Genomic DNA, 13,794 nt, shown 5'->3' on the forward strand with positions numbered 1-13,794 from the left:
GGTGTTTTTATATCTTCTGTCAAAGTCAAAATGAAACACATGGAATAAATATAAGTCTCTCTCCAATAGGTCTCCAGTTAGGATGGATGGACGACGCACACCTCAAGACTCGTGTCTTAACGCTACGAAGAGACTTCAATCACCCATTTTTACTTTGGACGTCTGCAAAATCGCAACAATGACACCAAACAGGCCGATGGCACTACCAAAAATTTCCACAATCAGGATCTTCACAAACAGACTGCCATTCTGAGCATCGGCAAGTGCAGCCCCGCTACCAACAATGCCAACACAGATACCGCAAAAGAGATTAGAGAATCCTACGGTGAGCCCGGCTCCAAACATTGAAAACCCTGCAAAATAATTTCGATTTCCAATACTCTCCGGGGTGGTTTCTTTAAAACTCTCCTGCATGTTGCTGATTACAATAGCCATGATAATGCCGTAAATTGCCACAGCTTCACAGAAAATGATACTGACCAAGTTCTTAGTTTTAATCCGTGGGGCCTTCACACCTCCTCCTAAAATACTTGAACCTGTGATGAAGATACCCCAAGCTGCGCCAACCACTGAAAGAGAAATGGCTAATCCTATACCGAGATTGGCCCACATATAGAGAGACGTCTCTGTAAGGAACCAAGCGACATCAAATCTAAATCCCAGGTCAAATATTGTATAACATGTACCCACGATGATGAGTGTGGCCCAGAAGGCCAGGGTGACCCCGGAGTAGAGCATGACATGGTCGTTCATGGGGTCGGACTGGAGAAGGAGCTTTCGAACTCTCTAATTTTTTTTTTAACCTCTGAGGATTAACTTTTATTTTATTTTTTTTAACCCTCAGGGGTTCAATTTATTTAATTAATTAATTTAAATATTTTATAATTATATATTTTGCTAGCTGGGGTGGGTGGGAGTTATGGGAAAATTGGGAATTTACGGTTAGTGCTGCTTACTGCTAGTTAGGGGTTAACGGTAAAAGAAAAGTTTATAAAAAAATCTAAAAGTGTAAAAAAAGTTAAGATAGTGTAAAACATTTAATAAGTAAAACAAAAAGTTTAAAAACGGGTTTTACAAAGTAAAAAAAGTTTTACAAAGTGAAAAAATAAATTTAAATATGCTTATTACCACTACACTTGGTACAAGCTAGCGGAAAAATGATCCCACGCTAAGGTTCAAAATATGCCTTTTGAATTACCCTGGGATGTCTTCTTTAAGAAATGGTATGCCTTTATGATGTAATTGGATTATATAGCCTTGTAAAATACTCTAAAATGGGACATGGACACAGCGTAAAAATTCAAAGTTTGGAAAAAACTGGAATGGCTGTGTCTCAAATGTGCCCCTTCAATGTCCACATATACCTGGCAAAGGTACATACGGGGGTATTGCTGTACTCAGCCGACATAGCTGAGCAACATATGAAGTAGTATATAGTCATAGTACACATAAGGTTTGCAAAATATACTGCGCAAACTCACTTTGTGTGTCAAAAAGGCAGAAAAAATGCTTATTACCACTACACTTGGTACAAGCTAGCGGGAAAATTATCCCACGCTAAGGTTCAAAAAAGGCCTTTTGAAATACCCTGGGATGTCTTCTTTAAGAAATGGTATGGCTTTATGGGGTATTTGGATTATATAGTCTGGTAAAATACTCTAAAATGAGACATGGGCACAGTGTAAAAATGTAAAGTTTGAAAAGAACTGGAATGGCTGTGTCCCAAATGTGCCCCTCCGAAGTCCACATATACCAGGCAAAGGTACATACGGGGGTATTTAGGTACTCAGTTGACATAGCTCAGCAACATATGAAGTATTATACAGTCGTAGCACACATACGATTTGCAAAATATACTGTGCAAATTTACTTTGTGTGTCAAAAAGGCAAAAGAACGCTTATTACCATTACACTTGGTACAAGCTAGCGGAAAAATTATCCCACGCTAAGGTTCAAAATATGCCTTTTGAAATACCCTGGGATGTGTTCTTTAAGAAATGGTATGCCTTTATGGTGTAGTTGTAATATGTAGCCTGCTCAAGTGCTCCAAAATGGGACACGGACGCATCAAAACCCTCCATGAAAATTCACACTCAAAAACCTTAACTTGTTACGTCTCTTTTACAGCAGTGTAACTTCACAAAATAGTGTCTAGGTCATACATTGGGCATATTGTTTTACTCAGAAGACTTAGCTGAGCATAATTTGGTGGGTTTGAACTTAGTGGCAAATATGAAATGTACAAAATGCCCAGCAAAAATGTAATCCGTATGTAAAAAATGGCCAAAATTATTTTTTACCACATACTTTGGCATATATTGGTGAAAAAATGGGGGCATGTTAAGGCACAATATGCACCATATGAGATACCCTGGAGTGTCTACTTTTATAAATAGTAGGCCTTTGTGGGGTTTTTTTGAACAGTCAAACTGCTATAATACCCCAAATTGAAGCATAGGCCCATTAAATCCGCCTCTCAACATTCTACTGTAAATGTTGAAACGGACAGGTCTCTTATATGGCACTGTAGCTTCACAAAATAGTGCCAAAGACATACATTGGGGGTATCGTTGTACTCAGCAGAAGTAACTGAACACAAAATAAAACTTTGTACAGGAATAGCACACACCAACTTTACAAAATACACATGAGAAGTTCTTTGTTATAAGTTTGTGTGCCAAAAACTCCAAAAAACTAAATTTTACTCCAATATTTAGCAGAGATTGGCGGTGATATGGCTACTTAGAAAGTGTCAAAACAACCTTAGGACAATAGCCTGTGATGTTTACTTTATTAAGTGTTCTTGCATAGCAAGACCACTTAATGTTATCTCACATATATATTATTATTATTAAGTGTTCTTGCATAGCAAGACCACTTAATGTTATCTCACATATATATTATTAAGTGTTCTTGCATAGCAAGACCACTTAATGTTATCTCACATATATATTATTATTATTATTCTTATTATTCTTATTATAGCCAAATTTGCCACCCTAACTCCTCCCACAGTTTTTACACTACATAGACAAAAATATACCAAAACGTACAGATTGTTCCCGATAGGATTGCTATTACTTTGTGGAACGTTTCGCCGAATGGTTCACGGAATATCGTCGTTCTTGTGGCGAAATTTGTCCCATAGGAATGAATGGCAAAGCTAGAGTGGGAGCTGGCAAAAGCTGAAAAATCAGGACATGATTTCTAAACTGCCACCACTCCCTCATTTTCAGGCCCACCTACACAAATCTTATATCAAAACGTTCAGCTATCCCTGCTGCCACTAGAAATGTCCACGGCTAAGCCATAGTCCTGATAGTTTTCACAATATGACCATTTGTTTGCAACTCACGCAGTCCATTGACATTCATTGAAACTCCACTCTGCAAAGCTCACATTTGAAGGGCAATTTCGAAACTGCGACTGTGCCTTCATTGTTAATATCTCAGAGACATACTATACATCAAAATGTAGGTCTGGGTCTTGTGATTCTCACAATATAAAGCTCTTCACTGTAGGATTTATAGTTTTTAAAATACGACCGTTTGAAGATGGCAACCGCCAAAATACTCTGATCTGTGCAAGGCTGCAGCAGCAAGTGATGTCATAGACAAAGCCTTTTACACCTGCTAATTTTTTACAACTGTATGTTTTAATGTAACTGTGAAGCACTTTGGGCAACAACATTGCAATTAAATGTGCTATATAAATAAATACTAACAGTTACTCCGCCCACTCTAGTTGTAGACTACTGATGGAGGCAAGAACACTTCACACAATTTCCCCAGAAATTGTAGCTTTTCTAGTTATTATTATTCTTATTATTCTTATTATAGCCAAATTTGCCACCCTAACTCCTCCCACAGTTTTTACACTACATAGACAAAAATATACCAAAACGTGCAGATTGTTCCCGATCGGATTGCTATTACTTTGTGGAACGTTTCGCCGAATGGTTCACGGAATATCGTCGTTCTTGTGGCGAAATTTGTCCCATAGGAATGAATGGCAAAGCTAGAGTGGGAGCTGGCAAAAGCTGAAAAATCAGGACATGATTTCTAAACTGCCACCACTCCCTCATTTTCAGGCCCACCTACACAAATCTTATATCAAAACGTTCAGCTATCCCTGCTGCCACTAGAAATGTCCACGGCTAAGCCATAGTCCTTATAGTTTTCACAATATGACCATTTGTTTGCAACTCACGCCTTCCATTGACATTCATTGAAACTCCACTCTGCAAAGCTCACATTTGAAGGGCAATTTCTAAACTGCGACTGTGCCTTCATTGTTAATATCTCAGAGACATACTATACATCAAAATGTAGGTCTGGGTCTTGTGATTCTCACAATATAAAGCTCTTCACTGTAGGAATTATAGTTTTTAAAATACGACCGTTTGAAGATGGCAACCGCCAAAATACTTTGACCTGTGCAAGGCTGCAGCAGCAAGTGATGTCATAGACAAAGCCTTTTACACCTGCTAATTTTTTATAACTGTATGTTTTAATGTAACTGTGAAGCACTTTGGGCAACAACATTGCAATTAAATGTGCTATATAAATAAATACTAACAGTTACTCCGCCCACTCTAGTTGTAGACTACTGATGGAGGCAAGAACACTTCACACAATTTCCCCAGAAATTGTAGCTTTTCTAGTTATTCTTATTATTCTTATTATAGCCAAATTTGCCACCCTAACTCCTCCCACAGTTTTTACACTACATAGACAAAAATATACCAAAACGTGCAGATTGTTCCCGATCGGATTGCTATTACTTTGTGGAACGTTTCGCCGAATGGTTCACGGAATATCGTCGTTCTTGTGGCGAAATTTGTCCCATAGGAATGAATGGCAAAGCTAGAGTGGGAGCTGGCAAAAGCTGAAAAATCAGGACATGATTTCTAAACTGCCACCACTCCCTCATTTTCAGGCCCACCTACACAAATCTTATATCAAAACGTTCAGCTATCCCTGCTGCCACTAGAAATGTCCACGGCTAAGCCATAGTCCTTATAGTTTTCACAATATGACCATTTGTTTGCAACTCACGCCTTCCATTGACATTCATTGAAACTCCACTCTGCAAAGCTCACATTTGAAGGGCAATTTCTAAACTGCGACTGTGCCTTCATTGTTAATATCTCAGAGACATACTATACATCAAAATGTAGGTCTGGGTCTTGTGATTCTCACAATATAAAGCTCTTCACTGTAGGAATTATAGTTTTTAAAATACGACCGTTTGAAGATGGCAACCGCCAAAATACTCTGACCTGTGCAAGGCTGCAGCAGCAAGTGATGTCATAGACAAAGCCTTTTACACCTGCTAATTTTTTATAACTGTATGTTTTAATGTAACTGTGAAGCACTTTGGGCAACAACATTGCAATTAAATGTGCTATATAAATAAATACTAACAGTTACTCCGCCCACTCTAGTTGTAGACTACTGATGGAGGCAAGAACACTTCACACAATTTCCCCAGAAATTGTAGCTTTTCTAGTTATTCTTATTATTCTTATTATAGCCAAATTTGCCACCCTAACTCCTCCCACAGTTTTTACACTACATAGACAAAAATATACCAAAACGTGCAGATTGTTCCCGATCGGATTGCTATTACTTTGTGGAACGTTTCGCCGAATGGTTCACGGAATATCGTCGTTCTTGTGGCGAAATTTGTCCCATAGGAATGAATGGCAAAGCTAGAGTGGGAGCTGGCAAAAGCTGAAAAATCAGGACATGATTTCTAAACTGCCACCACTCCCTCATTTTCAGGCCCACCTACACAAATCTTATATCAAAACGTTCAGCTATCCCTGCTGCCACTAGAAATGTCCACGGCTAAGCCATAGTCCTTATAGTTTTCACAATATGACCATTTGTTTGCAACTCACGCCTTCCATTGACATTCATTGAAACTCCACTCTGCAAAGCTCACATTTGAAGGGCAATTTCTAAACTGCGACTGTGCCTTCATTGTTAATATCTCAGAGACATACTATACATCAAAATGTAGGTCTGGGTCTTGTGATTCTCACAATATAAAGCTCTTCACTGTAGGATTTATAGTTTTTAAAATACGACCGTTTGAAGATGGGAACCGCAAAAATACTCTGACCTGTGCAAGGCTGCAGCAGCAAGTGATGTCATAGACAGGGCCTTTTGCACCTGCTAATGGTTTCTATAACTGTATGTTTTAATGTAACTGTGAAGCACTTTGGGCAACAACGTTGCAATTAAATGTGCTATATAAATAAATAATAACAGTTACTCCGCCCACTCCAGTTGTAGACTACTGGTGGAGGCAAGAACACTTCACAATTTCCCCAGAAATTGTAGCTTTTCTAGTATAAATATATACTTTTGTGTGGCAATTTTGTTTTCTTTTATGGCTATTAAGCTTACAAGACAAACATACCAAATTCGAAAATCGCTCCACATTAAAAATGTATTTTACTCCTTGTGCTTTGTGACCTGTAACTACCAAAAAAAAACTTAAAATCCCAGACACATTATATATTCTGTAAATCAGGACAACTAAATAAATTTCTTTTTAATTAATTTCTTTAACCTGCACTAATTAGACACACATTATTATTGCAAAACTGTACAAAAAACACATTTCTCTTTTTTTTTGTGTGCATTTTTCTGTATTTTTTTTTTTATAATAAATAAGCATATATATATATATATATATATATATATATATATATATATATATATATATATATATATATATATATATATTACAACAAATTAAAGCCCTTTATGTCCTTTAAAAAACAGTATATAATATGTGTCGGTGCAATAAACGAGAGAGATGCAAATTGCAGTTGAACGCATACAGCAAGAAAATGCAAAAATTGCTTGTGTCATTAAGCGTAAGACAAGCTTCTGAAGCTGTGTCCTTAAGGGGTTAATACAAGATATCCCTTTATAGTGAATTGCCTGTCTGCACCCTATGGTGTTTCCCTATCCCTAACATATATACTCTGTTCCCAGGGCCGGATTAAGAGCCCAGTGGGCCTGGTGCCGATAATTATGATGGGCCTAATTACAAAATCTTATTGACCAAAAACACTAAAACAGTCCTACCTCCTAAGCGTCATGTATCTGATGGAGATGATGCTGTAGGGAAACTCATAGGATGCAACTATGAGAAAACACATAATCTCATGCTAATCTCATGCTTTCATCTTTCAAGTAAACCCATACCCCCTAACAGCAGTGTCCAGTAAAGCAGGAAGTCTATGGATGCGGTAAAAGGGTGGGCTACTGACACAAATCACATAACCAGAACGTCCGAAAGGGCGAACATACACAAAAAGGGGGAATGTCTGTGTCCCTATGTCTCCCAGTCCCTTAGTGTTTGTGTCCTCATGTCTCCCAGTGTCCCCATGTCACTAGGGGACATTGAGAGACATTGGGACACTGGGAGACATGGGGACACAGATACTAGGGAACACTGGGAGACCTGGGAAATCTGAGACTCTTGGGGACACTGGGTGACAGACACGAGGGGACACAGGGAGACATGGGGCACTGAAATACTGTGATATATAGGGGACACTGGAGACTTGATAAAAACCTGGGTACAGGTCAAAATGTTGTGGTGTCCAATAAACCTGCTTAAAGCTATCACAGTGAGTGCCTGAGATTTTTTTCTTTTATACTAGGGGACACTGAGACACTACGGGCACAGAGACACTACGGGCACAGAGACACTATGGGCACTGAGAGACATGGGGCACTGAGACACTGATACATAGGGGACACTGATACATAGGGGACATTGGAGACTTGATAAAGACCTGGGTACAGGTCGAAACGTTGCGGTGTCCAATAAACCTGCCTAAATCTATCACATTGAGTGCCTGAGATTTTTTCTTTTATACTAGGGGACACTGAGACACTAGGAGACATGGGGACACAGAGACATTGGGAGACTAGGGGACTTTGGGAGTCTAGGGAACACTGAGACACTAGGGACACTGGCACACTACAGACACTGAGAGACACCAGGGACACATGGTGATACTGAGATACTAGGGACACTGGCTGGGAGACATGGGAACACTGCCATGTCTCCTATGTCTCAGTCGCCCAGTGTCCCCATGTCTCCCTGTGTCTCCATGCCTCTCAGTGTCCCCATGTCGCCCAGTGTCCCCTAGTGTTTGTATCCCCATGTCTCCCAGTGTCCCTTAGAGTCTGTGTCCTCATGTCTCCATGTGTCCTGATGTCACTAGGACACTAGGGGACACTTAGAGACATGGGGACACTGGGAGACATGGGGACACTGAGACACTAGGGACAGTGGCTGGGAGACATGGGGACACAGACTAGGGGCCACTGGGAGACATGGGGCCACTGTGTCCCTAGTGTCTCAGGGTCATGGGCATCCGGATGGGGGGTAAAGGGGGTACTTGGCCCCCCCGGATTTTTCAGCTTGTGCTGCTATTTTTCGTTTTAGTGTGAGAATACAGTGCAATACCAGCGCTGGCCAGTAGGTAGCGCTGTGAATGGAGAAAGGCAGGAAGCTACAGCTTATCCCTGCCTCTCTCTCATGACTGAAACCGCAGGGGAGCAGCACAGAGGCAGCCTACAGAGCAGGTAAGTGAGGGATGGGGGGTGGGGGAGACCGCATAGAGGAAGGTAAAGTAGAAGGAGCAGAAAGGTTCTGCAAGGGGCAGGAGGGGCCAGCAAGGAATAGAAAGGGGCAGCAAGAAGCAGGAAGGGGTCGAAAGGTTTTCAAGGAACAGGAGGGTAAAGTAGAAGGAGCAGCAAGGAGCAGGAGGGGTCAGCAAGGAGCAGAAAGGGTCTGCAAGAGGCAGGAGGGGTCAGCAAGGAATAGGAAGGGGCAGCAGGAAGGGGTAGGGACGGTCTGCAAGGAGTAGGAAGGGTCTGCAAGGAGCAAGAGGGGTCAGCAAGGAGTAGGAAGAGGCAGCAAGGAGTAGGAAGAGGCAGCAAGGAGCAGGAAGGGGCAGCAAGGAGCAGGAAGGGGCAGCAAGGAGCAGGAAGGGACAGCAAGGAGCAGGAAGGGACAGCAAGGAGCAGGAAGGGGCAGCAAGGAGCAGGAAGGGGCAGCAAGGAGCAGGAAGGGGCAGCAAGGAGTAGGAAGAGGCAGCAAGGAGTAGGAAGAGGGAGCAGGGAGGGTCTGCAAGGAGCAGGAAGGGGCAGCAAGGAGCAGGAAGGGGCAGGAAGAATCAGAAGGAACAGAAAGGATCAGCAAGGGGCTGCAAGAAGCTGGAAGGGGCAGAAAGAAGCAGGAAGGGCAGTAAGAAGCAGGAAGGGTATGCAAGAAGCAGGAAGGGCCATCAAGAAGCAGGAAGGGCCATCAAGGAGCAGAAAGGGATCAGAAAGAGAGCAGAAGGGTGCAAAATAAGCAGAAAGTAGCAGAAAGGTAAAGGAGCAGAAGGAGCCTCAGAAGGCAAAGAAGACTGTGTCAAATGAAGGAGAAGAAAATGAGATTGGAGCACTTCATTCTGGACACCACATCATTAGGCGTTGGTACCTGGGCCTGGCAGGGAAACTTTGGACCTTCTCATCTCCCCAGGTAAAAACAAACAATATCAGTGTTAATGTGTTCACTTTTATTTACTGAGTGTCAGGAAACACAGAGGGCCGCTGGGTAGGGGTGCCGCTGATTGGCTAGATGGGTCAGCTAGCACTCTAAGCCAATCAGTAGCTCCCCATTCATAAAAACGTAAAACATTTTTATGAATCGGGAACTAGCGATTGGCTTAGAGGGTCAGCTGACCACTCTAGCCAATCTGCAGCACCCATGCCTGACGTCAATCTGCACTTCCTGACACTCTGTTTCAGAAGTTGAATACCACTGAGCGACCTGGAGATCTGGAGCTGAAGGAAGCCTTTGGGGGTAAACCATTTGAGAGCGGTTTAACCCCTTCAAAGAAAGAGCACCCAGGGGCCTCCTTGCATCACATCATTTTCATTTAGATAAAGTTGTTATGGTGACCAGAATGTTCCTGTAATTTGATGAAAGGAACACTATAGTGTAAGGAATACAAACATATATTCCTGACACCATAGTTGTGAAAACGCTATTCACCCTGGCTTTATGTGAAAATGACTATGCTCCTTCCCTTTCATGACACTGTCAAAAAGGGGCCAAGCATGGATGTCATTACAATTATGTCCCCCCTCCCCCCCGGAAAAATTCCTGCGGACGTCCATGCTCAGGGTCCCCATGTTACCCAGTGTCCCAATGTCTCAGCGTCCCCATGTCTCGGAGCTGCTGTCTGGACTCTGTGCAGCTGTGCAGAACTGGTTTCCGCGGATCAGGAAGTAGAGAGATGCAGGGAGGGAGATGCCGTAACTTCTTATCACTGCCTCTCTCCACACAAACAGCGACCCCTACTGGCCGGCGCTGGTATTGCAGAATAAACTATGTTTATACTGAGACAGACAGTATTGCCGGTATTACTGCAATACCGGCACCGGCTAGGCAGCCTCAAATACCTGAGAAATACTTCTGAGAAATACCTGGCAACCCTAAGAAATACATGAGCAATACCTGGCAACCCTAAGAGTAGTGTGTAAAAAAAAAAAAAAAATGTAAAAAAAAAATATATATATTTTTTTTTTTTTTTTTTAAACCAATGGGCCTATTCCATGGGCCTGGGCCTGGAGCTGCAGCTCCATCAGCCCCTATGTTAATCCGGCCCTGTCTGTTCCTATTTGGGACTCATGCCATTGAACAGAACACTGGTGAGACTTCACTTGGAGTATTGTACGCAGTACTGGAGACCGTATATTCAGAAGGATATTGATACCTTGAAGAGAGTTCAGAAAAGGGCTACTAAACTGGTTCATGGATTGCAGGATAAAACTAACAAGAAAAGGTTAAAGGAGCTTAACATGTATAGCTTGGAGGAAAAACGAGACAGGGGGGATATGATAGAAACTTTTAAATACATAAAGGGAATCAACACAGTAAAGGAGGAGACTATATATAATATTTTTTTTGTATAATTTGTTTTTATTGTACATAAATGGATAATACAAATTTTACATCCGACCGTACATTGACCGTTCATTGACACATACAATGCGATTTGGTACAAGTAGTACAGGATATATAAATACTCTACATACAGTTACTCGCGTAGACCTTTCACAATATGTCTTTTCACATAGACCGTGTTGTATACATGATATACTAAATCCTATGTGGGTTACATGTCTGTTGTCTGGGTATCATCTTATAAGGGTGGTATCACCACCTGGTCACTATGTTCCTAAGGAACTTGCATATGGTGTTTGTGCACAAGTTCCAGTGTGCTATCCAGGGCTGCCATATACCCATATATTTCCTGTGAAGACCCCTGGTGCACCAGTGGAGTTCCTCTATGCCCCTCCCCTCCTCTACCCGGTTTATCCATTGGGCAATGGAGGGTGGTTCAATTTTCTGCCATAAAACAGGTATCAGGGCATTCGCCTCCCCTTTCAAGAACCATACAAGTTTCTAGTTGTTCATAATTCTCATTGAGTTGGGCCAACATAGTAATACCTGTGAGGGGGTCATAGTTGGTATACGTGGGAAAATTATTTTAATTACCTCTAGTACCTGTGCCCAGAAGGGGCGCACAATTGAGCACTGCCACCATATGTGATATACCATGCCTTCTTCCCTCATACATCTCCAGCACCTGTCACACACACTGGGAAAATGTGCATGTAGAAATGAGGGTGTTCTGTACCACATGGCTACACTCTTATAGAACATCTCCCTACGGGCAGTACTAATAGAGTATTTCATTACCTGTCCCATAATGTATTCCCAGTCTTTGTGAGTTAACTGTATTTTTAGGGTAGAGCACCATTTTGCCCAGTATGCTGGGGAAGTGTTCTCTGGGGTGTTTTCTGTATCAGGGAATAGAAAAACGATAGGGGTCGGTGCATTCTGCTACCTGAAGTACAAGACTTCTCAAAGGACGTTAAATCCCTCTTTTCCCAGGTTGGTAGTATATGTTTCTTGAGGTAAATGGACAGCTGGGAGTAAAGCATTACTTCTAATAGGGATGCTGGGGCACTCCTTTTTTTCAGATGTATCAGGGCCAGGACCGTAGAGCCTTTTTAACACTGATCCTATTGTTGTGTTACCGGTCCCCAGGAGACATCTAATCGATTCCTTTCCTGTTCCTAGTTGAAAATATGGATTGTTTGCTATCTGGCATAGTTGGGATGTCCCGGGGGACAGCTCGCAGGTAGTCCTGATCTTCCTCCATATATGGAAGATGTGGCCCAGAAAGGGGTGCCAGGATTGCACTAGCTTATTTAATTGGCAAGTTTGTCATGGTAAGGTCTCTAAAGGGGCCGTGGCAAATCCCTGTACCAATGCATACCAGGCTCTGGGGGACTTCCTATCCGTTCACTCTCTCATGCGTACCATAAGAAGTGCCGCGATATAATAGTGGTAAACATGGGGTAATCCCAGTCCACCTCTTTCTCCAGGGGCTGTTAGTACATTATATGTTATGCGGGGATGTCGAGTCTGCCAAACATAGGATGGGAACAGACTTTTCATATAAATAAAGAAGGATCTCGGAACATGGAGGGGCAGCGTCTGGAAAATATGCAATATCTTTGGTAGAACCATCATATTTAAGACACTGATCTATCATTGACATGTTTGGAAGGTCCCACCCTAGGAGGTCCTGTTTCACTTGCTCCAGGAGGGGGGATAATTTGCTTTGAATAGGCCGGATAGTGTCTGTGTGATATGCATCTCTAAATATTTGACTTCCTTCTTTGCCCATTGAAAACCATAAGTCTGGGAGATTTCAGTTTTAACTGCGTTTGGGACCTCTACACCAAGCACCTCACAATTGTCAGTGTTTATTTTATAATTCGACAGGGAGCTAAACCTGTCAGTTCTCGAACAACCTGCTGGAATGACTGGGTGGGCTTAGTTATTGAGACAAATATGTTGTCAGCAAAGGCTGATACTTTAATCTCCCCACTCTTATGTTTATGACCATGTATATTATCGTTAGATCTGATGGCATGGAGGAGTGGTTCCAGGGAGAGGTTGAAAAGTAAGAGGGATAACGGGCATCCTTGGCGGGTTCCGTTCCCTATCGTAAAAGGCCTTGAGTCTCTGCCGTTAACTCCTAAATTAGCGGAGGGGCCAGTATACGAAGCCCTAACCCAGGTGCAATACTTCGTTCTAAGCCCCCATGCCTCCATTGCTGCAAACAGATAGGGCCAGTCCACTCTGTCAAACGTCTTTTTGGTGTCTATGAATAATAAGGCCAGGGGTGTATTGGACATTCTAGCCCATGCAAGAGGTTCACTATTTTGGTTGTGTTAACGCTCGCCTCCCTACCCGGTACAAAGCCTGTCTGGTCAGAGTGGACCAGCCCAGGCAGTAGGGGCCTGAGACGAAGTGCCAACGGTTTAGCTAATATTTTTAAATCTGTGTTGATGAGTGATACTGGGCTACAGCTGACACATAGCAAAGGGTCCTTTCCCTGTTTAGGCATTACTGTTATGGAGGCCTGAAGCATGGGTGCTGGCAGTTGTGCCGTCCAATTGATGGAGTTTAGGGCTTCTAGAAATTTAGAAGGGAAGTTAGTCCTAAGCAATTTATAATAAGTGTTAGTTAGTCAATCAGATCCTGGGCTTTTCCCAGGGGAAGCGATCTAATAGCTGTGTCAGCTCCTTCACCGTGAAGGGAGTATGTAGTAACTTCCTTTCTTCGTCTTTGGCGCAGTGGTAGGCTGCATACATCTTGGCCATTTATGTATGCCTAAATCTTTTG

At 42.4% G+C, this 13,794-nt stretch overlaps 1 protein-coding gene across 1 annotated transcript; it reads right to left on the reverse strand.

Annotated features, from left to right (window-relative positions):
* LOC134600768 (V-type proton ATPase 21 kDa proteolipid subunit c''-like) lies at positions 1-769 on the reverse strand. The gene has a single exon (XM_063445154.1). It carries the CDS (start codon positions 751-753, stop codon positions 136-138), a length of 618 nt encoding a protein of 205 aa, XP_063301224.1. The 5' UTR covers positions 754-769; the 3' UTR covers positions 1-135.
* Positions 770-13,794: the final 13,025 nt, after the last annotated feature.

The sequence above is a fragment of the Pelobates fuscus genome, chromosome 3 (genome assembly GCF_036172605.1).
Source record: "Pelobates fuscus isolate aPelFus1 chromosome 3, aPelFus1.pri, whole genome shotgun sequence".
NCBI lineage: Eukaryota > Metazoa > Chordata > Amphibia > Anura > Pelobatidae > Pelobates > Pelobates fuscus.

What these genes read in the sequence shown, in the direction of transcription:
- LOC134600768 (XM_063445154.1), bottom strand. Translation starts at nt 753, where the DNA reads ATGAACGACCATGTCATGCTCTACTCCGGGGTCACCCTGGCCTTCTGG.